Below are 27,792 nucleotides of genomic sequence, written 5' to 3'. Positions count from 1 at the left end.
TCAAGTACTTGATCGCTTCACTGTGTCTCCCAAACTGGCTGGTTCCCAACTAGTTCTTTTTCATTCCACTTTTCCATAGGGTCTACCACCCTTAGCCTGTTGTAGGAAGACAGCTTAAACGGAGAGATTGGGGATCAAGGTGACAGCACTCGATTTGAGCCGTTGTCGCAGTGCCTAGACATTTTGTGCGACAACAGGTGGCAATTCCGATAATGCAGTAATCACTAGCTCTTTCTCTGGTATAATCTCATCTAAGGCTTGAAGGTCATCTCTAATCTTAGCTATCCTTACAAAGAAGAAGGCCACAGTGTCATCTTTTGTCATTTTTGTGGTCCTTAATTCATTCTTCAAACTTGCTACTTGACCAATGTTCTTGATAGCGAACAATTTTGATAAGGCTTCATACGTCTCTTGAGCATGGTCTATGTTGGAAATGTACAGGACAAGATTGTCCTTTATACTTTCTACCATTAATGTCATAGCCAGTATTTTTGACTCTCTAAACTTCACTTTATCTGCATCACTAGATCCTTCGGTAGGTTTCTTTACTTTTCCTTTGACCAAATCCAAGACTTTGTTCTTTTCAAGAATGAGGTCAATTCTCTTTTTCCATGACCTGTAATTTGATGCTCCTTCTAATTTGTTCTCTCCCTTTATTGTGTTAGACATTGTCCTTGAAGGTAGTAAGGGTCTTTCCTTATAAACTCTCCTTATATGATCCCTTGCTCAATCCTTTTGAGGTTTCTTAGACTCCTTTCAATAGATCATCAAGCTACCTTTTTCCTTCTTCACCTTAACTCTAGTACCATGTTAGAAAATCAGAAAGGCAGAAAGATTTTCTTATATAGATAATTACTTGTCATTTTTTAATTTTTATGTTCTTCTTTATCTTTTAGTTCATCAAGCAATTACCAAAACAATAGCACAAAGACACCAGATTTAGGCAGGTAGCCACAGCAAAACCGCTATCTAGGAGAAAACCCAGTCAACAATTTTTCCTTCAATAGTTTCACGAGATAATCCAAGACTATTGACCTAGACAAAGACTTCCTCCACACCAAGTCAGCCCTCTCTTCCCTCTTGCAAATGATAACCCTTCAACGGTGACTTCAACCTCGGAGCAACAACTTGTAGCAGCAACTTCAACCTAGCAGCAACAACTTGTAGCAGCAACTTCAACCTAGCAGCAACAACTTGTAGTAGCAACTTTGACCCAGCAACTAGCAGCAGCAACAACTTCGACTTAGCAATAAAGACTTCGATCTTCCTAGATACTCCACTCATGTGAGAGATAGATGGCCAAAAACTTCAATTTTGATGTCTTCTTCCTTCCTTCCAAATTTCGTACCCATTTTCGAGCTCTTTTCCAACTTTGCACCTTTTAGCTACCTTAGCTTGTAAGTCAAACTTGTGTGTCTCAAATGAATTGCGTTGGACTGTATATATAGCCTTCTATCAAATTACCCTTTTTGAAGCCGACTTGATCTCCTTGAGGTCGACTTGGTGTGGAGGGTGCAAATAGCATATTTGACTCAATATTAATTCTTTTTACAAGATTCAAAAGCCCAAGAAGGGTCTCTTTAAATGGACAATGACTCTAATGACTTAGAATAAATCCTAGAAGTCCTCAATGGGGACTTTGACCTAAAACAAATGTCCCAAGCATGAAACCTGTGCTTTAATAAGTCATAATAATAATAATAATAATATTTTCTTCATTCTTTTAATAAATACATTTCATTATGACTCAAATACATTTATGAAGGTCGGACCTAGTTACATTTTTCAACACTCCCTCTTAACTAGGGAGGTATTCATACTTACATATACAAGTACATGGAAGATCTCAAAACATATGAACTATGAAGAGTTTAGGCACCGCAATGCCATGGACTAGATTTCTGACCAGGGCAATCTATCCAAGGTCCTCCAACAGTTTAAGCACTCACGGTGCCATAGACTAGATTCCTGACTAAGGCAATCTATCTGAGTGGGACTAAGATGGACTAAAGCTTTCAATCGGTCTAGGTACAATCAGGCTTATTTGCGAACCATCAACCCAAGAATCCAGGTGCATATTCAAGGTCAGAGCTCTATGACCAACGCCACCCTCCCTACTTCGGGATCTAGACATCAACACGTAGTGTCGGTCGGATGTCCTCCTAGGCAATGTATCTCAAACACAAAGCCTCAACACTCCCGATTAATTTGTAGCAAATCCTCCCAGATCAAACAGATCGATAACAAATCTCTCTCTTATAACCAGCACACTATCAAACCTATGAGAGATTTACCTATACAAACACATCCCCAATTAGTAACAAACTTTCAAATGTACATAAGTAAACATAAACCTCTGGGGTCTTTCAAACAACTAGATGTTGCTTCTCAACTTATCACAATAAGACTTTTAAACAAATCTTGACAGAAGATTCCTCAATCATACATCTTCCTTTCCTACTTCACATGTAACATAATATTCTACAAATAGGTCCTACTTTTCCTATCTCAACGGCCTCTCAAAGTGCATTCTCCACTTTTTTCTTTCAAGGTGTCCACCATGACTATGATATGCCCTCCCTCTTAACTACGGAGATTTATTTTATCCAGGCTCCCTCTTAACTTAGGGAGATCAACTTCTTCTTATGAAATTGGAGATCTTTCTTGCCTTCCATCCATCTCATCAAAGTTATCATAACCATCATCATTCATATAACTTTCTTTATCATGCTTATCATATCAACTTTATTTATGAGCATCTTCCCCATCTTGAAAATTATTTATCTACACAACTTAGATAGCAAGTACAACCAAATCTATAGAAGCATGAAGTTAACCATATCAGAATCATATAATAAAGGAAGCATTCGACATTAAACATCAAATACCCAAATTTAGTTAGGTTCACAAACAAGAGACACATACTTTTCAACTTCTTGCTAGTGTTTTTGTCATAAGCACTAGTCTTTATCATCAAGACTTTGAGCATCTCAAACAAGATAACAACCTTCATTATATTTAGGGCTTCAAAATTTCTTCCAGAAATATGACATACTCTACTATAATATATTGCTAACCCTAGAAGCAATTCAAATGAATATAGTTGTTCAATGCATCCAACAACTATAGAAACTAAATGTTAGACTTCCACTAGGATTTAGTGCAAGATCCTAGATTGCATACATGAGCCAGTAAGCTTCAATAATCAAAAACCAATCACAGCTCAATTTTTGAAGAATTTCAACCCCCACTCTGGTTATCAGTTTTCCTTATCACTCTATGCATTTAGTTTTAAATCCAAGCATGATAAAAATTCTAAAATTTAGAAATGACAATATTTTCTGAAAACACAAATTTAGAGATTTCACAACTGCTGAAATTGCAGATATAAAACACAGTAAAATTATGACAACCACACACAGAAAATAACACGGTGATTTTTTGTCAATGTGACCCTGGAAAAACCCCCTACAATTATTGAGGAAAACCAGTTTGAGAGCTCTTCTTTATTTCTGGAAATGCTTTTACAAAGACGCTAAAATACACAGTAAAGATTCCATCAACCACAAATTACAACTTATCTCGATTTTCGTGCTTGAACTCTGCCTCAAAAATCATCCCAGTCAGCGAACTGCCAAAACAGAAATTTTTCCAACAATAAAACAGCATTAAATGTTGTACGACCTACCTCGAAAATTGTGCCTAAAACCTATTGTACAGACCATACAAACTTCAGCAGTATGACTGCCTTGAAATTTGTGCCCAAAACTTGCCTCGAAATCTGTGCCCTTGTTGCTGTCCCTCCTCGATTTCTGTGCCTTTCTCTTGCTGTACGGTTTTGCCTTGGGATGCGTGCCAATAAATGTTGCTACCCAGATTTGTTGAAATGTCTTCTTGCTGCTCTCCTTCACTTCCTCACTGCTCAAAAATTTTCTCCTTGCTCTCTCTTCTCTTTCTCTCAAATGCTCATGAAAGAATGAATTTATCTTTTTCTCTTCTCTTCTCCTTTTACTCTTTAAATGACCTTTTGGGTTACCCTAAGATCTAATGGCTGAGATTCATTTAGATCTAGGGATGAGAATAAATGTGCATTTAATTCTCACTTTCTATTTTTTAACTCACCCACTTAAATAAAGACCCACTTAGCCTTTTATTTCCATAGTCACTTTTTCACTTTCTAATTCTTCATTGACTTTAATAAAGTCACCTTTAAATTAGAATGTAACTTTACCACTTATAAAGTCACTTTTAAATTAAATTGACTTTACCACTTATAAAGTCACTTTAGAAGAAAAGTACGAATAAATTTGGACACTTTTCCCTAAGCCAAAGATCAAAGCCTTAGGGAACCACTTGTCCTCTGGTACACAAATTTTTAACACTCCCTCTTACCGAGGAAAGTGTTCCTCGCCACTCCCATCTTGTCTCTGAAGTAGACATGCTTACCCCGTGGTAAGGCTTTGGTGAAAATGTCTGCTACCTGCTCATTTGTGGAAATATACTCAAGCTTGATAGCTCCCTTTTGGACATAGTCTCTAATGAAGTGATACTTGATCTCAATATGCTTTGACCTGTCATGAAAAACTGGATTCTCTGTGAGTTTTATGCAACTCTGATTATCACAGTAAATTACTGAAGGTCTCAATGCCTAACCAAATAAACCAAACAACATCTTGCGAAGCCATATGGCCTCACAATTAGCCAAACTAGCAACCATATACTCTGCCTCAGCTGAGCTCAATGCAACTGATTGTTGTTTCCGGCTGATCCACAACACAACTGTCGAACCCAACCCAAAACAGCACCCGGAAGTACTCTTCCTATTTGAAGCACAACTTGCCCAATCTGAATCCGTGTACCCTGCCAGTCTCACTCCATCACCTTGTCTATAATCCAGACCAAAATCCACAGTGCCCTGCAAGTAACGAAGAATGTGTTTTGCAGCCACCTAGTGCACTCTCCTAGGCTCACACATGACGTAACTCATAGTGTTAACTGCAAAACATATATATGATCGAGTGTTGACCAAATACATCAATTTACCAATTAGTTGCCTGTATAGAGTAGGATCCACCAACTCGGAATCAGAAGCGTGAAGCTTCTTCCAGTTAGTGATCATAGGTGTAGACATGGGTTCCATGTGAAATCTGCTAAGAATATCCACAATGTACTTCCCTTGTCCCAGGAAGAAATGCCCCTCCTCCTGCCACACCTCCAATCCCAGAAAATAATGCATCAAGCCGATATCCTTCATCTCAAACTCTGAAGCAAGATCTCTCTTGCAGCCCTCAATGAGTCTTTCTGCACCAATGATGATCAAGTCATCAACATACAACACCAGAATGAGAGGCTCCTCACCCACCACAATGAAGTATAGGTTCGGATCAGCCTCAATCTTTGTGAAACCCAACTCTTGCAAGTATGTATCAATCCTCGAGTACCAAGCTCTAGGAGCTTGCCTCAGGCCATAGAGTGTCGTTTTCAATCTACATACATGGTACTACTTCCCATGCACCTCAAAGCCCTGCCGCTGCTCAATATAAACCTCCTCCTGAATGAAGCCATTGAGAAATGCAGTCTTCACATCCATTTGGTGGATCTTCCAACCCATCTCTGCTGCAATCGATATAATGGAGCGAATAGATGTATACCGAGCTACGGGAGCGAAGGTCTACTCATAGTCAACTCCCTTTACCTATGAGAACGCTCTCGCCACAAATCGAGCCTTGAACTTCTCGATGCTGCCATCTGCAGCATGCTTTATCTTGTAGAGCCATCTAGAAGTAACAATTGATTTACCTCCAGGCCTCGGCACTACCTCCCAAACATCGTTCTTCATAATAGAAGAATACTCCTCCATCATGGCCTCTCCAGACCTGCTGGCTAGCTGTCTCCTCATAACTAGAAGGCTCGGAGTCAACAATGCTTGTTACCAATGCCATGTAACTACAAAACCACTCAGGTGGTTTACTCTCTCTAACCTGTCTCTTTGGCCCAGCAACTGATGTGGCCTCGCGCAAAGTATCTTGAAGCCACTTGGGCTTCCACTTCCTTGAGCACACTTCTCCCACCGGAGTGAAAGAATCCTCATCATCATCAGAAGCCTGAACTCCTGAAGGCCTGCTAACTGACCTCATGCCTGAATCTGTGCCTGTAGATGCTGAAGTACTATGCGAACTGTCCATTAGTGAACTACCCTGTGAACTGCTCTGCGGACTACCCTGCATGCTGCCCAAAGAACCACCCACCTGAATCTGAGAGCCACTGCTCGCTGATGGACCTGACATTGTAATCAATGTACCTCCTGATCCCTGACCACTGGACCCTGGTGACTAACTCAGTTGCTCCTAAGGGGCTGGTGACTTTGGATACTCTAACTCTCGTGACCTCCTAAAAGCTCTCACCTCCTCGAACTTCACATCCCACCTGACAATCACTTTCCTCTGCACAGGAATATAAATCCAATAAGCTTTCGAGGTCTCGCTATAACCCACAAAGATGCCCTTGTCTGCAGTGGGCTCTAGCTTGGTCCTGTTCTCCTTGGGGACATAGGAATATGTAAGGCACCAAAGATACGAAAGTGCCCAACATCAGGCTTCTTCCCAGAAAAATCCTCCTCCGAAATCACATTCCCCAAGGCACGATGTGGGCTCCTATTCTGCAAGTACACAGCAGTGTTGCAAGCCTTTGCCCACAAAAATAAAGGTAACCCTTGATCATGAAGCATGGCTTTGGCAGCCCCTACAATGGATCTGTTCTTCCTCTCCGCAACCCCATTCTGTTGGGGGTTGTAAGGAACTGTGAACTCCCTCCTAATGCCTGCCTCAGCACAAAAATCAACAAACTCACCAAGGGTATACTCCCCTCCATTGTCCGACCTGAGGACCTTGATCTTCCTACCTGTCTGGGTCTCCAAAAGAGCTTTGAACTCTTGAAACCGCTTGAAGACCTCGCTCTTGATCTTCAAGAAATAAATCCAGGTCTTCCTCGAGTGGTCATCAATGAATAAAACATAGTACTCATAGCCACTCAAGGGTACATGAGACATCTAACCACTCACATCGGTATGAATCAAGTCAAGGATCTCGGTCACTCTGTTGTCACTGCTGGGAAAAGGGGATCTGGCAAACTTCCCCATAGCACATCCTCTGCATACATCAAGGTGATCAGAACTGAAATCTGGCACACCAGTGGTGATCTCCCGCAATGTACTCAAGGCCCCATGATACATGTGCCCCATCCTGTGGTAACAAATTTCACACAACTCTGAACTGTTAGATCTGATGTTGGTCCTGTCTCGGGTGCTGCTACTCAATGCCATCAGGGGCTAGAAGGGGAACTTGTACACTGGCGCACACCAATCACTCTAGCTGAAGAAGCTGGAGTTCCCCTAGGATATATAAGCACCTGCCCTCTCCTGAACAACACATCATACCCTCTATCCTCAAGTGCTGAGACGGATATCAGGTTCTTCTTCATTCCAAGCAAATATAGAACATCTGACACTTTCAAGGGAGGTTTGGGTCACCCATCAAATGTCAATGTCCACACATCAACTACTCTAACCATGTTGTCACCACCAAGTACTACCTCCATATCAGTATCATCCCCTGAAAGCTCTAAGAAGTACTCTCTGACTCCTGTCATATGGCGGAAGCGCCACTGTCAACATACCAAATGCTAAAAGATGCTCTGCTAGTAGTGGAGAGTGCACACTCCCTCTGAACCTGTATGGCAGTGATCCTGCACTAGTGGCCTCACAAGCTATGAACCCAAACTCCCGATCAAAGCTCTCTGAGAAGCTCTCTATCTCTGCAGAAGCTGCCATGGGTTTGTCTCTCCCTTCCTTGTTCTTCTTCTCCGGAAACACAACAGCATAGTGTCCCAGCTTTTGACAATTCCAACATTTGACTTTGGAATAGTCCTTCTCCTTGTTCTGTTGCTTGCCCTTACCTTTGCCTTTGCCTCCACTGTTGGAAGCTTGCTTCTTTGCTCTGCCCTTCTTGCCTTTTGCTAACAATGCCACATTGTCAGCCTCCTCCACCTGTTTGGCTGCTCCAAGATGGTTCTTTCTGATCTCATTCTGAATGCAATCATCCCACAACCTCTCCCATCTCGGAAGATTACCCCGTGCAATAATGCCATCCACAAAATTCTCCCAAGTCTTGGGAAGACCATTCAAAGCAATCGTCACCAACTCAGTGGGTGCAATGATCTCACCTACGACTACGAATTCATCTTTCACTGAAGTGATCTTTGTGAGGTATGATGTAGCACTGTCAGTCTTAGTCATTTTAATGGCCTTCAGTTTCCCCTTTAAGACCGTTTTTATGTTTTCATTTGAGCTCTGGTAAAGACTAGTCAAAGCTATCCACATCTCATGTGCATAAGTCTTTCCTCCCACATGAGGAATGACATGATCTTTGACTCCTTCCATAATCAATCTTTTTGCCTTAGCATTCTTTTTGTTAAATTCTGCCAACTGTATAGGGTCAGCAGGTACTGCTACTAGATTCTGTGTGGTATTTACCATAATGCCTGACTTCTACTTCCTCAAAGATGCTCTGGATTCTCTCTTTCCATCCATTGTAGTTGTTCGGCCCATCCAACCTGTCTTCAACTCTCAAACCCAAAGACGTGTTTCACTGTCCTACCAAACTAAAATTTTCACATTTGTGGTACACGTTTTTGTTTTGTGTAAAAATCAGCGTGCTGTAATTTTCACTTTGTTGTCCCAAACTGCACTTTTCAACCAACCAAGCTCTGATAAAATGAAAAATTTCAACCCCCACTCCAATTATCAGTTTTCCTTATCACTCCATGCATTTAGTTTTAAATCCAAGCATGATAAAAATTCTAAAATCTGGAAATGACAATATTTTCTGAAAACACAAATTTAGAGATTTCACAACTGTGGAAATTGCAGAAATAAAACACGGTGAAATTATGACAACCACATAGAAAATAACACAGTGATTTTTGGTCAATGTGACCCTGGAAAAACCCCCTTAGAGCTCTTCTTTATTTTTGAAAATGCTTTTACAGAGAAACTGAAATACACAGTGAAGATTCCAGCAACCACAAATTACAACTTATCTCGATTTTCGTGCTTGAACTCCGACTCGAAAATCATACCAATTAGCAAACTGCCAAAACAGAAAATTTTCCAGCAATAAAACAGCATTAAATGTTGTACGGCCTGCCTCGAAAATTGTGCCTAAAACCTGTTGTATGGACTATACGGATTTCAGCAATATAGCTGCCTCGAAATTCGTGCCCTTGTTGATGTCCCTCTTCCTCGATTTTTGTGCCTTTCTCCTGCTGTACAGTTTTGCCTTGGGATGCATGCCAATAAATGTTGCTGCCCAGATTTGTTGAAATGTCTTCTTGCTGCTCTCCTTCACTTCCTCACTACTCAGAAATTTTCTCCTTGCTCTCTCTTCTCTTTCTCTCAAATGCTCATGAAAGAATGAATTTATCTTTTTCTCCTCTTCTCCTTTTACTCTCTAAATGACCTTTTGGGTTACCCTAAGATCTAATGGTTGAGATTCATTTAGATCTAGGGATGAGAATAAATGTGCATTTAATTCTCACTTTCTATTTTTTAACTCACCCACTTAAATAAAGATCCTCTTAGCCTTTTATTTCCACAGTCACTTTTTCACTTTCTAATTCTTCATTGACTTTAATAAAGTCACCTTTAAATTAGAATGTAACTTTACCACTTATAAAGTCACTTTTAAATTAAATTGACTTTACCACTTATAAAGTCACTTTAGGAGAAAAGTACAAATAAATTTGGACACTTTTCCCTAGGCCAAAGATCAAAGCCTTAGGGAACCACTTGTCCTCTAGTACCCAAATTTTAACATTTTCAGATTTCAAAAATCTTTCACAAATCTCATATTATCACACTAGTCATCACATATTAGAGGATTGAGCTTCTACAAAGGTTTAGTTACAAAACCCTAGAATTCACAAAAAACTATCATCCTAGAGAATCAACCTTTGACTAGGACTTAGTTCCAAACCCTAGGACTTATGACCATCAACAATTAGATCAACAAATATATCTAAGATTCCATCATCATGCATAAGTATCTCATAACATGTGTTAGTCAAACCCAATGACACAAAGTTAGACATATAACAAATTTGATCAGACTAGGGTTTTGATAAGACAAACACACATATACCTAGAATTTCATTTCTAGGACAGTATAAGGGTCTTATTTATACACCTACCAAACCCTAATGATCTAGGGTTTCAATACATAACACAACAAACCCTAATTTATCAATACTTCAAAAGTTAGAATTTCAGACATCACCATTCAACCTTAACAAGTTAGGGTTTTCATAATCATACCAAAACCCAAACATGACATTATTAAAAACTTCAAACATTAAGAATAGCATTCTTTTAAACTTTACCAATAACCCTAAGTAGGCTAGGATTTCACACATTATCATCGACATACCCTTAAGTTAGGGTTTTTACAAAGAACCTTTTTAGGGTTCCATATGAACAATCAAAGATACAAGGAGGGTAGACTTATCTAATGATGAATCACCTGATCAAGAATCTTTATGATTCAAGAGAGCTACACACAATAATGTTAGTAATGTAGAATAGTTTATCAAGAATGAATATCATGAAAAGAGTAAAATCTTATCGTCTAAGGCATACCTTTTGATTCTTAACAAACCTTGTAACTCCAATGCTTTGTCTTTGTGAGGCCTTCTTCCATAATCCTTGAGTCTTCGGCTAGTTTTTCCTAAACAAGGAAAATATGAATAGAAATGTGATTAGTATTTTATGCAAACAAACTTAGATAAGTAAGGAAAACTAAAAATGAAAAGGTAATAACATACTTATGTTTGGAAGTTGGTGAGGGCTCCCTCCAAGCTTGAGGGATACTTATAACCTTACAAAAACAATTCAAAAATGTTTTTCCAAAATATGTTATACCTACAAATACTACAAATCAAAAAATGAAATAGCTAAAGCTTAGAGCAAAGGACTTAGTAGTGTAAGTCCCTTATATCTAGTTCTTCAGCTTTATTCGACTTTGGAGATCCTTCTTCAACAACATTAGCTTGGTCCCTATTCCTCTTCTTATTCTTTGGATTGTCAGGATAGACACTTTTATAGTGACCTAGTTTATGACATTGGTAGCATTCTATTTTGGACATGTCTACCTTCCTTCTCGGCCCTTCTGACTTCTTGAAGTTTCCTTTCTTGTGATAAGCGAAGTATGCATTTGAAACTTTCTCTTCTTCATTGTTGGTTACTAAAGAGATTCTCATCTGTTCTTGGCTGCAGGCATTCCATAATTGTTCAAATGATGGAGTTTATATACAGCTATTGAGTCCTAAAGCAAAAGTACTCCAAGTAGGTGGTGCTGATTTTGGGTAGCATCAGATGTGCTCTAGCTCTGAAATTTTGTGGAGGGGCTAGAATACATAACATCTCCAAGACCCAGAAATTCCACCCGGATTATGAGTTATTAAAATAATTAATATTTTTAATGGGGTTCCTAAGTCTAAACTTAGGAAAATAAAAATATTAATGGGTATTAATAAAAATATGGATGAGAAGCTTCTAAGAGACGAGGATCAAGTCTGTTTTAATCTTAGCCGTTGATTAGGGACTTAATCTCGGTCGTTGATTCATCAACAGGAAAAGTTTAAGAGGAGGCTTGAGGGTTAATTGGAGATATACCAAGTTGATCAATCAGTTCGATTTTTCTGGGGCAAAGTTTGCTGAGAAAGTCGAACAGGTGACTTGAGTTGCAACGGAGAGGCAGGCATAATTGGGGTTGGAGGATCTTCTTTGGGACCCCGAATACTCAGCAGAGAGAGGCAGAGGCACACCAGAGGAAGCAACGCGAGCCAAGGGAGGTTTACGCTGGGCCAGGAGGGCCCACGCATTTCTTGACGCAGTGCCAACACAGGGGAAGAGCTGCCCTCCTGCAGAAGTCTGAATTCTAGCCGAGAAGCAGCAGGATCAGCCGAGAACGCTGACATCAGAGCTCCAAAAGGCAGAGGAGGCAGCGCAGAGCTGACGCAGTGTCTCAAAGTGCTCCACGCAGGCCCACGCAGCTACTGCGAAGGGGCAGCGCAGTTGTAGCCGAGGATATATCCAAGGTCAGATACTTCAGGTGTGGGGAACTAGGACATTTCGCCACTCAGTGCCCCCGGAAGAAGAGCAAGAAGAGGCTTTTGACTCGAAGGTTGCTCCAGCGAAAGCTGACAAGGAGGATGATGACAAGGATTGTGCCATGAGTGCTCATGCACCTCTGGGGAAGAGGTGGGGCGACATCGAGTTGTAGTCAGGAGGACTACAAAAGGGGCAAGATTCTTGAGGTGCCCAAACTTTTTGATCACATACGGCTACAGGAGCCCTTAACGATAGTAGCAGAATGACGAGAGTCAGTTGGTGTGAGGGATGATGGAGCAATAGTGGCAGAGCTAGAGTGCCAGAATCTGAAGCAGCAAAGTGGAGGTTGCAACAATGCGGGAAAAACAGAGCAGATTGCAGCAGCGTAGTAGCAGTAGAGGGTCAGCACAGAGCAAATTGCAGCAGCAAAGGGTCAGCACAGAGCAAATTGCAGCAACGCAGTAGCAGCAGAGGTAGCTTCAGCATCATTACGTATCCAGACTGCCCACATGTCAATTTTTGGGTGGCTTTTTCAGTTGCTTACTTCTCAGTAACTGAGTTGCAGTGCAGCAGTTAGCAGTGGCAGTGCTATGGGCAGCATGATGCAACATATTGAGAGGGAGTTGCAGAACAGATGCAGCAGTGGCAGTGACAGTGTCATGGGCAGCAGTACAGCGGATGAAGGGCAGCAAGCCAAGCATGAGTAGCACAGAGGACCGATGTTGTGGATCAAGGTGATGCTTCTATTGGAAGTATTGCTAGAGCACATTTCTCGCTAAGAGGGAGTGTTGATTTTGGGTAGCATCGAATGTGCTCTAGCTCCGAAATTTTGTGGAGGGACTAGAATACATAAGATCTCCAAGACCCAGAATTCGTTTGGAGAAATTCCACTCAGATTTTGAGTTATTAAAATAATTAATATTTTTAATGGGGTTCCTAAGTCTAAACTTAGGAAGAGAATAATATTGATGGGTATCAATAAAAATATGGGTGAGAAGCTTCTAAGAGACGAGGATCAAGTCTGTTTTAATCTTAGTCGTTGATTAGAGACTTAATCTCGGTCGTTGATTCATCAATAGGAAAAGTATAAGAGGAGGCTTGAGGTTCAGTTGGAGATACACCAAGTTGATCAGTCAATTCGATTTTTCTGGGGCGAGGTTTGCTAAGAAAGTCGAACAGGTGATCTGAGTTGCAGCAGAGGGGCAGGGATAGTTGGGGTTGGAAGATCTTCTCCGAGACCCCGAATACTCAGCAGAGAGGCAAAGATACACCAGAGGAGGCAGCGCGAACCAAGGGAGGTTGACGTTGGGCCAGGTGGGCCCACGCATTGCTTGACGCAGTGCCAGCACAAGGGAAGAGTTGCCCTCCTGCAAAAGTCTAAATTCTAGCTGTGGGGCAGCAGATCAGTCGAGAAGGCTGACGTCAAAGCTCCAGGAAGCAGAGGAGGCAGTGCAAAGTTGACGCAGTTGTTAATCAAGGTTGTCATTGATGTCAATATGGCAGTGTTTGTGATGCAAAATTCTTGTGATACGTGATGTTGCCCACTGATGCCCATTAATCATAATACTCATAGTGATGAAAGTTTGATATATGATGATATTATAAGATGGAGGACCCAAGTGGATTGAATATATATATATATACAAACAAAATAGAAGAAATAGACCCAAGGAGAAAAGCCATTAGGGAAGCCATTGGAAGTCAAGAACAGGGCCATCAAAGAAGAGCTATCGGAAGTCAAAGAAAAGCTATCGAAAGCCATTAAAGAATAGCCATTGAAATCCATAAGAAAGCCAAGCCAAGAGTAAGAGTCGAAAGGAAGAAACAGCGGAGGAGCATTGTGGACCCGATGGTTCTGTTACAATACGCCTTTATTGAAATATTGCATCCATTGCATCACGAATCTTGAAGCCTTATTACACTGAAATCCCCGATTGCGATATGAGTTGCAGACCCGATGGTCCCATTATAACACGCCCTAATTAATATCGCATCCGTCGTATCGGAACCTTTGTAAGTTATGAAGGCTTGTCACATTAAAACTCTGATTGTGATATGATATGTGGACCCGAACAGTTTATGGTAACAACCCTAATGTAATATCACATCCACATATCGAAACTTTCATATCACAATTCATAAAGGGATGTTACATTCAAATCCTCCAATTGCGATAGCATTGTGGACCCGCTGCACCATTATAACATGACTTAATGTAATATCGCATCCGCAATATCGTGAGTTTTAAAGGAATGACGTGTAAAACCTCCGATTGCGATAAGGTTGTGGACACGACGATTTATCAAAATGGGTTTAATATAATATCGCATCCGCTCCGTCGGAAGTAGGGGCATCGACAATGTAATATCGGAAGACAGAGCATGTGCACAACTTGTAAAACCTCTGATTTTCATGAAAGTTGTGATTGCGGGATTAAAGGAATGACGTGGCATGTGGGACCTCCAATATGGGTATAGCCTCTCTTATGTGATTTCCGTAAATAACAAAGTTTATGTTATAATTGATGAATATTAACAAAAGGCCCCTCCGATATATTTTCTTAATATGCGACCTCATAAGTCGGCCTCTCCTCCCAATGAACGTGTCTTTTGGTTATTGGTGAGACTCATATAAATACAAGTTAAAACGCTTCACTTCAAGTAGGTGAATCGGGCATCTATCACAGAGAAGAAGTGACAGTTCACAACTCATGAACTTGAAGGAACAGAAAAGAAGGAAGCCGAAGGTCAAGTGGAAAAGAAGGAAGCCGAAGGTCGAGCGGGAACAGAAGGAAGCCAAAGGTCGAGCAGGAAAAGAAATTCTTTTGACTGGGTTAATCTTTGAAAGTCTTGGACATGTAATGAATTAATCCATAGAAGTGCAAACCGCGACAGTCACTCCTCTGAAGCAGTCACTCCTGATGCAGTTACTCCTGAAGCAGTCACTCCTGAAGCAGTTACTCATGAAGCAGTCACTCCTGACGCAGTTACCACGATAGTAAGAACAGAGGCTCGAAACAGAGAATTGTTTTGTGCAAACATTGAGGCTTAGTGCAGTCTATTAAAGATATCTTGTTGAAAAGCTTCAGCAGATCTTGGAGACATTATTGAAGATCATGATGCATTGTTGAAATCATCATGAGGTAACTTTGCAAACTCAGTTTAGGTAACATGAAGAATAGTGGAGACTCCTTCATGTGAAGACACAGTTGTCATTGATAATTTCATGTGGAGACTAAATGCAGGTGTAGGGTGAAGATTACAGTGAAGCTGAAGATTGACAAGGCTCGGTGAAGAAGACCTAGGGAGCCGTGAAGTACAACCAAACATACCTTGACAAAGTAAAGCTATAGGGTTGGAGCCCTTGGGGTTGGTGCCTCAGAATTAACAAGGTTGGTGCCTTGAAGGATAGGGTTGGAGCCCTAGAGGATCGGAGTCCTCAAGAATCCAAGTCGATGCCTAAAGAAGAAGATAGGGTTGGAGCCCTAGAGGATATGAGTCCTCAATAGACCAGGTTGGTGCCTGTACCAGAGATAGGGTTGGAGCCCTAGAGGTTGGTGCCTCAAAGTGACAAGGTTGGAGCCTTGGGAAGTCCAAGTTGGTGCTTGGCAAAACACAGGTTGGACCCTGGGAGATTGAATATTGGTGTCTTCAATTAGGGTTGGAGTCCTACACAAATATTGTACTTGATTTATTAAGATTAATAAAAGTATTCATTCTTATTGTTCATTTTGTGTTCCAATTATAAGTGATCTAACGGGTAAAAGTAACAATTGAAAAGGAATATTGATTCCCCCCCCCTCTCAGTATTTCCAACAGCAGTGTCTCGGAGTGCTCCACGTAGGCCCACGCAGCTACTGCGAAGGGGCAGCACAGTTGTAGCCGGGGATAGTTAGTCTAGTTGTCGGATCAGAGGGATTTTGCCAAGTGAAGTGAGGTAATCTCACTTAGGTTTCTGCCAGTATATTTTATCTCTGTAACTGGGTAGCCGAGAGGGCATACAGAGTTGTATTCAGAACTACTACTTAATAATAGCAAACCCTCAAAGTTGTTGCACCAGTTTTCCTGCATTGATTTTTCTGGGGATGTTTGTCCAAAAATAATGATGTCCCTTGTGTCTTTGTCTCATATCTATTTTAGTTTATGATCTGTATGTCAATGTAGTCTACAGTAGTGTTTTTCATCAATTTGTTGAATGTAAAAACAAGTAGGAGATGATAAACCAGTGATTGCAATAGGATTTCTGTTGTGTAGATTCAGAAATTCTCACAGGTGGCAATCCCAATAATGCAGTAATCACTAGCTCTTTTTCTGGTACAATCTCATCTATGGCTTGAAGGTCATCTCTAATCCTAGCTATCATTACAAAGAAGGAAGCCACAGTGTCATCTTTTGTCATTTTTGTGGTCCTTAATTCATTCTTCAGACTTGCCACTTGACCAATGTTCTTGATAGTGAACAATTTTGATAAGGCTTCATACATTTCTTGAGCATGGTCTATGTTGGAAATGTATGGGACAAGATTGTCCTTTATATTTTCTACCATCAGTGTCATAGCCAATATTTCTAACTCTCTAAACTTCACTTTATCTGCATCACTAGATCCTTCGGTAGGTTTCTTTACTTTTCCTTTGACCAAGTCCAAGGCTTTGTTCTTTTCAAGAATGAGGTCAATTCTCTTTTTCCATGACCTGTAATTTGATGCTACTTCTAATTTGTTCTCTCCCTTTATTGTGTTAGACGTTGTGCTTGAAGGTAGTAAGCTTCTTTCCTTGTAAACTCTCCTTATATGATCCCTTGCTCAATCCTTTTGAGGTTTCTTAGACTCCTTTTAGTAGATCCTCAAACTGCCTTTTTCCTTCTTCACCTTAGTTCTGATACCATGTTAGAAAATCAGAAAGGCAGAAAGATTTTCTTATATAGATAATTACTTGTGATTCTTTTATTTGTATGTTCTTCCTTTATCTTTTAGTTCATCAAGCAATTAACAAAACAATAGCACAAAGACACCAGATGTAAGCGGACAGCTAAGGCAAAACCCCTATCTAGGGGAAAACCTAGTCAGCAATTCTTCCTTCAATAGTTTCACGAGATAATCCAAGACTCTTGACCTAAACAAAGACTTCCTCCACACCAAGTCAGCGCTCTCTTCCCTCTTGCAAATGATAACCCTTCAACAACAACTTCGACCTAGCAGCAACTTCGACCCAACAACAGGTAACAACGACAACTTCGACTTGGCAATAAAGACTTTGATCTTCCTAGATACTCCACTCGTGTGAGAGATAGATGGCCAAAAACTTCAATTTTGATGTCTTCTTCCTTCCTTCCAAATTTCGTACCCTTTTTCCAACTCTTTTCCAACTTCGCACTTTTTAGTTGCCTTGGCTTGTAAGTCGAACTTGTGTGTCTCAAATGAATTGCACTGCACTGTATATATAGCCTTCTAGTGAGGTCGAATTACCCTTCTTGAAGCCGACTTGATCTCCTTGAGGCCGACTTGGTGTGGAGGGGACAAATAGCATATTTGACTCAATATTAATTCTTTTTACATGATTCAAAAGCCCAAGAAGGGTCTCTTTAAATGGACAATGACTCTAATGACTCAGAATAAATCCTAGAAGTCCTCAATGGGGACTTTGACCTAAAACAAGATGACCCAAGCATGAAACCCATGCTTTAATAAGTCATAATAATAATAATAATAATATTTTCTTCATTCTTTTAATAAATACATTTCATTGTGACTCAAATACATTTATGAAGACCAAACCTAGTTACATTTTTCAACGGGATGAAGGCCATTTTTAGGCATGGAGATGTAGCATATGCAGCAAAATGCAGGATTACGAGCCAAAAGACTCCCAGCGATGACAAAACACAATACAGAGCAAACATTCAATGAGTGTTGGACAAGCATGGTCAGGTATTTGGTGATATTCCCTTGAGAGCCACCTAAAAAAGGACTTGAACAAACTATAGAACTAGAAGAAGGGACCATGCCCATAATCACCATACCATATCGACATCTAAAGAAATTCAAAGACGAGATAGAGAAGACCATCCAAGAATTATTAGATATGGTATCAGACCTAGTTCGAGTCCATTCGCCTCATCCGTGGTTTTGGAGAAAAAGAAGGATAGCATGTGGAGGATGTGTATTGATTACCAAACTCTTAACAAGAAAACCATCAAAAATAGGTATCCTATTCCCAGGATCGATGAATTACTAGACAAGCTTCATGGAGCAGAATATTTTTCAAGGATTGACTTACGATCAAGGTATCATCAAATCCGAGTTTGAGATCAAGACGTTGAAAACAACATTCCAACGCCACTACAGACACTTTGAGTTTTTGGTCATGTCATTTGGACTAACCGATGCTCCCACCACTTTCCAAACTTGCATGAACAGCATCTTCAACAAGTAGCTAAGGAAGTTTTATTAGTATTTTTTGACAACCTTCTCATTTACAGCAAGACATGGGATGACCACTTGGAACATTTTGATAAAATCTTGAGCATCATGCAAGAACAGTCACTCTATGCCAAAGCGTCAAAATGCAAATTTGGAATGACAAAAGTCTTCTATTTGGGACATATAATTAGCGCAAAGGGAGTACAAGTTCATCAAGAGAAGATTCAAGCAATACTAGATTGGCCCACACCTAAGAATCTGACAGAGTTGCGAGGATTTTTCAGAATTTGCAGCTATTATTAGTGATTTGTCAAAGGGTTCTCTCAATTAAATGCACCATTAACCAATTTGACAAAGGAAGGACCATTTATGTGGACAGAAGTAGTAGACAAAATGTTCAACAAGCTCAAAGAAATGATGAACTCATGTCCAGTCTTGGCCCTTCCCGATTTCAGTCAACCCTTTGTATTAGAATGTGATGCATCAAGGGAAGGAATAGGGGTTGTTTTAATGCAAAAGGGCCATTGCATTGCATTTGAAAGTTGGATGCTTTAGGAAGCAGAGAGACCTTACTCCATATACGACAAAGAGATGCTCGTTATCATGCACGCTCTGGCAAAGTTCAGACAATATTTGATAGGAAATGGGTTCATAGTCAGGACAGACCACAATGGCTTACGTCATTTCTTGGAGTAGAAGGACTTGAACGAACGGCAACAAAAGTGGGTAAGTAAAGTCCAAGCCTATGATTTTGATATTGAGTATGTGAAGGGGAAGAGGAATGTTGTGGCCGATGCACTTTCCATAAAATCGTCAGCATGTTCCCTCATAGAACTCGCAGAAGATTGGAAGGCTCATCTTTTAGCAGAATACACCAAGCACCAGTTTGCATGTGCACTAACCAATAGAATCATTCAAGATGACAAGTACAAAACAGACAATAATATTATTTACTACAAAGACAGGATATACCTAGTTCCTGAATCCGCCCTCAAGGAGAAGATTTTGAAGGTTATGCATGACATTCCATCAGTTGGACATCAAGGGTTCTTCAAAACCTATCGATAGGTTAGGGAATGGTTTTCATGGAAAGGTCTCAAGGAAGATGTGATGAAATACGTCAAGAGGAATGTGTGACATGCCAGTAGAATAAGGACGAGCACACGCATCCTGCAGGGCCTCTCCAACCTCTACCAATTCCAAAACAACACTAAGAGAGCATCTCAATGGACTTCATCACAAGGCTACCCAAAACGCAAGGAAAAGATTGTATCTATATTGTGGTGGATACATTGACGCAATTCACACACTTCTTTGCAATCTTAGCTGACTACTCAGCCAAACAAGTAGCGGAACTCTTCTTCAAAGAAGTCTTCAAACTCCACAGATTGCCTAAAAATATTGTCAACAATCAAGAACGCAGGTTTATGGGAGGATGATCCGGATTTAAACAGGACCGCAATAGATTACAGAGATAACCATAAATACAGAGGTGTGATAATCATAAATACAGAGATGCAGCGGAAATAATACTTCATTTCATTAATGGAAAATACCGAAATATGCTTACAACCAGAAATGGAAATAAACCAGCTAGGGCAATGGTAGCTTATCTCTGAGAAGAGATGTGTCGGCTACATGCCTCTGAACTGTTCTGAACTGTGTTACAATGAGGCTCGAAGGCCTATTTATTGTTGAGAAACAATGGAAAACCCTTCACATCCCAAAACCTAACCCTAGAAGATGAAACGCCAAATTGTGGGCCCCGTTTGGGTAAATTGGTACATCAATTTCCCGGGGTCGTAACTTTGGCATACGATCTCCGTTTGACGCGTGCGATAGCTCGTTAGAAAGATCTATCCGAGTACTACCACTTTGGGAGGCAATGGCCCAGATTCCCAAAAAAACGTCGTTTAGGGCCTCAAAACGGCTCCGGAAGTTCAGGACCTGAAAAACTGCTAAAAATAGTAAATTGTGCTGCAATTTAGGAAACTGAAAAGACTGAAAGAGACAGATGTGGGGGTCCAAATGGGATAGGTGGGTGGCCACCAACATCCACTTGGATCATTCCTCCCCACTTAGGAAGTCCCCATTGCGTTGAGTTCCTCCCTGAGATGAGGAAGCTTCTGCTGAGCTGGGTCTCTGGTGAGCTGGGTCTCTGGTGAGCTGTTCTGCAATCTCTGATGTGTCCAGAAATGGTGGAAAGCATGGTCGACAATGGTCTACATTGAACACTCGGTGCAAGCAAAGGAATGAAGGAATGTTGTGCTTCAAAGCATTGTTGCCCGTAGCCTTGGTAGTGGTGTAAGGACCATGTCGGAGTGGTCTGAGCTTTTGATGGGTTCTGGTAAGGCGTTCTCTCTGCAGATGCAACGAGATTTTGTTGCCCACCTGAAACTTGTGTGGTATCTCTGTGGGTGAGGAGAAGTTGTTCCTGTGTTCTATCATGACTGTATCCCTTTGCTGTTGTTGCTGCATGGAGGAACCCTTTGCAGGGGTCATGGATGTAGCAACGATCTTCCCCTTACTTTGGGAGTGAACCAGACAGATAAATTTCCTGGTCTGGGAGATGAGCTTGCTGCCTTTCTTAGCAGTGATCAAAGATGTGGCAGTAGGTGGGGCTACCTCCGGTATCCTGTATAATGAATTATTTAAAGAAATAATGACAGCACGAGGCCTTGACTCATACACAGCATGTCGCCTCCACAAGTATGGTTGGCCTAATAATACATCACAAACATCCAGAGGTGTAACATCACACAATACCTCGTCTGTGAAGGGCTTGATGCTGTAGGGAAGGCGACACTGCTGGCGAACTTTGAGATCTCGTCCTTCATGAAGCCACCCGATACTGTACGGCTGTGGGTGTGGTGTAGTCGATAGGCCCAACTGCTTCACGACCTCTGCTGAAACGAGGTTCTTTTGGCTGCCACTGTCGACAATGAATTGTAGCGGCGAACCCTTCACCCACATCTGTGAGTGGAAAAGACGCTCCCCTTCCTCTAGATGTTCGGGCTCATCTTTCTGGATCTTGGTGGTGGCAACAGTGGCGCTGGGATCCGCATCAATGATCTGCTTCCCTTTGCCATTCCCCTTGTCGGGTTCTGGCTCAGGGTCGGAACATGCATCTGATTAGGAAGCCTTCAACTCAGCCACCAACGACTGCTTGGTCCGACACTCACTTGTGTTATGAGTGGGACTCTTGTGGAACTCACACCACTTCCCTGTGTCCTTCTTCGGCTTCATGGTGTTGTTCTTTTCTTGCGGCTTTGACGAGTTGTCTTGGGTCACCCCGCCTTGGCTTTGTCCTTTGGGCTTCGGATTTGCAGATCCAAAGTCGCGCTTCTTCTGTTTGAACTTTTGCTCGATTTTGACAGCGTATCAATATGTTGTGCCGAGTGAGGAGATGTTCAAGAACCCCATCTCTTCCTGGATGTATCTATGTAGGCAGCCGCAGTATTTCAGTACCAGATGCAGCTCAGAATCTTTGATACCCAACTATGTGCGAAGGGTATGAAAAATGTCTGTGAACTCCGACACATCTTGGTCTCGTCCCTGACGCAGTGTGGTCCATTTGATGTATTTGTCCTCATAGCTTCTGACAGGGTAGTACTGCTCCTTGATGGCATCCCGGAAGTCATTCCAAGTGGGTGCGGCTGAAAATAGTGAGTCTGTACTTTCATCCTTCTGCTCGCAGTAGGTTTCCCACCAGTCTTTGACGTGGGGGGCTGCTTTGAGAAGACTCAAGAGCGAAAACAATCTTTTCCTGACTTGAAAATTCATGAACAGAAAAATACCCATCTAGCAGATTTAACCATTTATCTACGGCATCTGCATCTATTTGACCCTCGAAGATGGGGATTTCAAAATTAACTTGTACCTTAAATGGCGTGGCGTTTCCAGAGTCGCTGTTGGAAGCCAATGCGTCGCCTCTGGGTAGCCACTGAAGGATCTGCGCAAAGCTATCCATCATCGCGTTCCTTTGCCGCTTGAGCGCTTCTTCGAGCAAGATTTTGATAGCATCTCCTGCCCCCTCGTCTTTCTTCTCATCCGCCATGGGAGGCCGTCGGGATTTGCGAGGCTGGCCTTGCAAAGGTTCAACCAGTTCAAGCCCTAACTCCTTATATCCCGACCTCGTTGGGGACATGCAAAGAAAAACAGAGAAAAAGCAGACCGCTCTGATACCACTGATCCGGATTTAAATAGGAACGCAATAGATTACAGAGATAACCATAAATACAGAGGTGCGATAATCATAAATACAGAGATGCAGCGGAAATACTACTTCATTTCATTAACGGAAAATACCGAAATATGCTTACAACCAGAAATGGAAATAAACCAGCTAGGGCGATGGTAGCTTATCTCTGAGAAGAGATGTGTCGGCTACATGCCTCTGAACTGTTCTGAACTGTGTTACAATGAGGCTCAAAGGCCTATTTATTGTTGAGAAACAATGGAAAACCCTTCACATCCCAAAACCTAACCCTAGAAGATGAAACGCCAAATTGTGGGCCCCATTTGGGTAAATTGGTACATCAATTTCCCGGGGTCGTAACTTTGGCATACGATCTCCGTTTGACGCATACGATAGCTCGTTAGAAAGATCTATCCGAGTACTACCACTTTGGGAGGCAACATTAGATTCCCAAAAAAACGTCGTTTAGGGCCTCAAAACGGCTCCGGAAGTTCAGGACCCGAAAAAACTGCTAAAAATAGTAAATTGTGCTGCAATTTAGGAAACTAAAAACACTGAAAGAGATAGTTGTGGGGGTCCAAATGGGATAGGTGGGTGGCCACCAACATCCACTTGGATCAGAGGATCCTAGCAGGAGCTCTTTAGGCTAGTGGGGACAGAATTCACCCCTGGCACTAGTTATCACCCACAAACAGATGGGCAAACAGAGATCGTAAATAAGTGGATTGAAGGGTACTGGCATAATTATGTGACCAGACAGCAAAAAGCATGGCTCAAATGGTTGTACCTTGGGGAGCATTGTTATAATACCACCAACCATTTATCCATTGGGATGACACCTTTCAAAGCACTATGTGGCTATAATGCACTAGCCTTTATCAAGAAGATTTTTGGAGACAACAAGGCACCTATTCCTAAAACATGGATACATGAGAGCCAGGACATTCTCAGGGTACTCAAAGAAAATATGCAGGTTGCTCAAAATCAGCAGAAAATGTACGCAAATCAACATCGAATAGAACGCAACTTTGAGGTAGGAGACCTAGTTTCTTGAGATTGCAGCCTTATAGGCAGTCTACACTCAAGAAAAGCATCGCAGAAAAACTGAAACCTAAGTTTTATGAGCCTTACAAAGTTCTCTGGAAGATTGCCGAAGTAGCATATGAGTTAGAACTACCGAGGGACAGCAGAATCCATAATGTATTCCATGTGTTGTGCCTCAAGAACGTTGTGGGACAGTACATCACCACCTCTATCAAATTGCCACCATTAGACAAAGTAGGACAACTAAAACCGATTTCGGCAATAGTCATGGCCATGCGAAAAAAGAAGTTAAGAGGAAGAGCAATTCAAAAAAACCTTATCAAATGGAAGAATCTACCGAAGGAGGACGCAACATGGGAAGGAGAATGAGTTTCGCAACACCCGAATCCGCAATTGCTTAAGGGCAAGCAATTTTAGTCGGGGGGGACTATAATGTCCTCTACGAATTGAGGATGAATGAAAGATGTAATAGCCTATCGATCCCTGTGCGCTACAATCCTTAATAGAGGGCAAAACCCCAAAATATCCAATTTTGCACGAGTTTTGGGGTAGTTGGGAAAAGAAACCCAAATTTGAGGTTTGGAGTAAAATTTACTCAATTAATTAAGTAGAAGAGACCCCTCTTGGAAATCTATAAATATAGGAGGATTGAATTCAATTTGGATCATCAAGTGTGGATCAATTCATTTCTTTCTTAAGCATTAGCTCTGAGGGTTTTGAGACCTCTTTCTTCTTGTCAATTTTGGTGGTGAAAGGTTCCACCCTAGTTGACTCCTCTCTATTTGTCCTTTATTCTGCTTTGGAGAGACAATGAAGTGTTGTTTGGTCATGGTTCTTATTCTAGCATAGGAGTGCCATTTGGAGAAGCAGCGAATATTTGTTTGTCCTTGATCCTTTGCGGCACAAAATTACTTTTGGGAAGGCAGTGAAGATTCTTTGTTTTGTCTCTTGTCTTGGCTGCAGGAAAACCACTCCATAGAAATAGCTAAGGGCAAAGGGATCCGTGATTAATTAAAACGAAGGTTCTCTATTCCATTTTTGACTTGGTCGTAAGAAACCCACTCCATAGAAGCAGCAAAGGGCAAAGGGATCCGTGGTTAATTGCAGCGAAGGTTCTCTGTTCTATTTTCTTGTCTTGGCCGCAGGAAAACCACTCCATAAGGGCAGCGAAGGGCAAGGGAATCCAATGATTAAATTATGATTCAACACTGAATTTTGTATGATAAGGTAAATAGGATAAGATTGAAAACTTCCGTGTGGGGCATCTTGTAACAAGAAGTGAGGCCGAACATCCTGGAAGTTTCGGTAGGAACTATTTTGCAGTCTCCAAAGAGTCGGAGTTCCCTAAAGGCAGATAGGAGCCTGCAAAGTCAGGAATTACGAAGTGAGATTGAGGTACAATATCTCGAGCCAAGGAATTGTTATAATATTAACAAGATTCTCTCAAATTCGCATAGTGTAGTCAGGTTTGTTTATTGTTGAAACTATTGAATTTCAGAATAGTCGAATATATATTCAAAGCTGGTCAAGTCAACGTTGTATAGTTGGATTTGTGTAATAATTAAATTGGTAGAACTCAAGAGTAATTGAAATTCGTATTGAACTCATTTATCAGTGGAATTGGGTTATATGACTGCTATTGCATCTTTGACTAATTGAAGTTTAATAATATATTATATTGATGAATGTGATACTAGAAACGTTCTTTGTGCTGGAATGACTGGTTAGTTTGTAAATAAAAGTAAAATTGTTGAATGGTTAAGATACCCCAATCAGAATACAAACTCTAGTTATTTGAGAACCCTAGTCAAAAATTGCCCTAGGCCACTACAATCTCTCATACAACATTTTGCGGTGGAAGGTTTTGGCCTTCTGCCATCGTAATAAGGGAATTTTCAGATTTCTTCAGTAAATCAAATATATCTATGTTGACAGAAACAAATCACTTTTCAGTGCAGCAATGCCAGAGAGTCATGCTATTACTACTATCTGCTACAAGAAATGATTCAGCTATGGTCCCTCACTACCTTACAATAAGATGTTTTGGATTCTATATGCCATGTTTTGCTTTTTTATTGGCCAAAGTTATTCACGTACTGCAATATTTTCAGCTAGTAAACCAAGTTTTGCAAAAACAACTTCATCTAAAAGACTATATTTTGAGTCACAACGACTGTCTAGCAATAACTTTCCAAGTATGCATGCAACAAGAAATCCTACTGATTCCATCAGAAAGGAAAAACAAAGAAACCGATTGCAGTATGCCTGACTTAGATGAATACTAACTATGTACTGGTACAATGTCCCAACTTCAGTGCAATAAATTTATTTATTACCAGTGCTGAAAATTTTCAAAATGGTAAAATACAACATAAATGCAAAAGCAAGTCTTGTCCAATCAATACCTGTATCTGATATTAACAGCAAGTGGCGCGCTGCCTAGTGGAATTGGAAACTTACTCCGCAGCTCAAGACATGGTGAGGGCAAGATATGAAGAGTTGCATACTTAGTCTGCAACCTTGCTTTGAGTGCAAGATAGCCAGATCTATCCATGTTTATACAGGCTCCGAATCCAACATTCAATCCCCAAGGAAGACTTGATTCTCCAGTTTCCTCCTTAGGAAAGTACCATATCTGGAATCGAAGAATAGCCACTCAATTTCTCTTATTACTGTTATCCTCTCCCTACATTGAAAAAATTTCCTCTTGATTGAAGCATGTTTTTACCATTTTTTTCATTGCTTTGCTACCCTATCTCAATCACCCACCCAATCGACACAAGCCTAATGTGCATATAATAAACATGGTTATCGAGCAAACACGCGCAATCACACAATTTATGTACTAGCCCAAAACCATCTAAAACATGTCTTATATGCACATCGAGGTTGCAAAGCTCAGGTTACATATCTCCAGGTTCAATTTTCGTTTTTTAATCATTTGTGTGAATTCAAGATATACATCCTCGAGCTTGGCAACCCTGAGACATATCAGAACCGGGCTAGTGTCCATATTCAATTCACCCAATGCAGCATTGCGCACAACCAAATACAACAACAGCAAAAGGATAATTGAAAATTTGCAGTCACAGTGTATTCGACAACACAATACACAATCACAAGATGGGATACCTGCATGAGTTTCATTCGAACACCAGCACCCTCAATTCCTTGAACCCATCTACTAGTTGGCTTTTCTGGTTCCCGTTCACTGTTTCTTGAATCCCCGTGTAACGGGGGGCGGGTAGAAAACTGCTCTCTCCTTTGTCTGCTCCACAAACTTGGGCTTTCCCGGGCAACAGACCTACAGAAATCCAGTCGAAGAACTGTCTGTGAAGCTCTCAACAACGAAGCCACAGCCCCAGCCAGTGCATCGACCAAACGAAGTCCTAGGACTTTCTCGCTGTCTTGGGCATAAGGTGATATCCATGGCCCATTTCCTGTATCGTTATCTTCGGCTGGTATTTTGTAGTGGGTATGAGCAATAGCACCATTGGGCCTGTGGTTCCTTCCGTTGGGAAATGTGAAGTGCTCATGGCTGCCTGGTTCGGAGGAGTTGGTGGGTCCATGATATGAAGCTGTGTGTTCCGCCATAGATTTGGGCGTTGCAAGGAAACGTTCCGTCTACTCACCAAAACGAGTAGGGGGCATTATTATTATTAGCCGCTTATTATTAGGCGCAGTCTAACCCTATTGTGTGTTCCGCTATGGAATTGGGCTGTTTAATGAATGTTCTGTCTACGGACCAAAACTATATATTTTTTTTTTGTTTTTTTTTAATACACTTTTTTTCTATTTTCTTTTTTCTTTCTTTCTCTTTTTACGAATGCATAGGCATTTACACTTTGCAAATTGAACTATTTAAATTACAAATTCTGAAAAATCTCTCCAATTTATTTTGTGCAAAAATGTCTAGAAAAAGGACCATTTTATTTATTAATTATTAGTTAAATTACATGTTTTTTTATAT

The 27,792-nt window shown here is 41.1% G+C and overlaps 1 protein-coding gene across 1 annotated transcript in view; it reads right to left on the bottom strand.

Moving 5' to 3' along the window:
- Window positions 1-27,532, bottom strand: part of LOC149161451 (uncharacterized) — a 108,723-nt gene extending 81,191 nt beyond the window's left edge. The window contains exons 1-2 of the mRNA XM_089436997.1: window positions 26,955-27,532; window positions 26,228-26,457 (exon numbers count right to left, since the gene is read on the bottom strand). Coding sequence (XP_089293123.1) covers window positions 26,228-26,457; window positions 26,955-27,416 — 692 coding nt within the window. The 5' untranslated portion in view covers window positions 27,417-27,532. The remainder of the gene's footprint in view (window positions 1-26,227; window positions 26,458-26,954) is intronic.
- Window positions 27,533-27,792: the final 260 nt, after the last annotated feature.

The sequence above is a fragment of the Pinus tabuliformis genome, chromosome 5_2, assembly GCF_031772625.1.
Source record: "Pinus tabuliformis cultivar Carrire ecotype Pingquan chromosome 5_2, CPIR1, whole genome shotgun sequence".
Taxonomy (NCBI): Eukaryota; Viridiplantae; Streptophyta; class Pinopsida; order Pinales; family Pinaceae; genus Pinus; species Pinus tabuliformis.
This window is presented reverse-complemented; position numbering and strand designations above follow the sequence as displayed.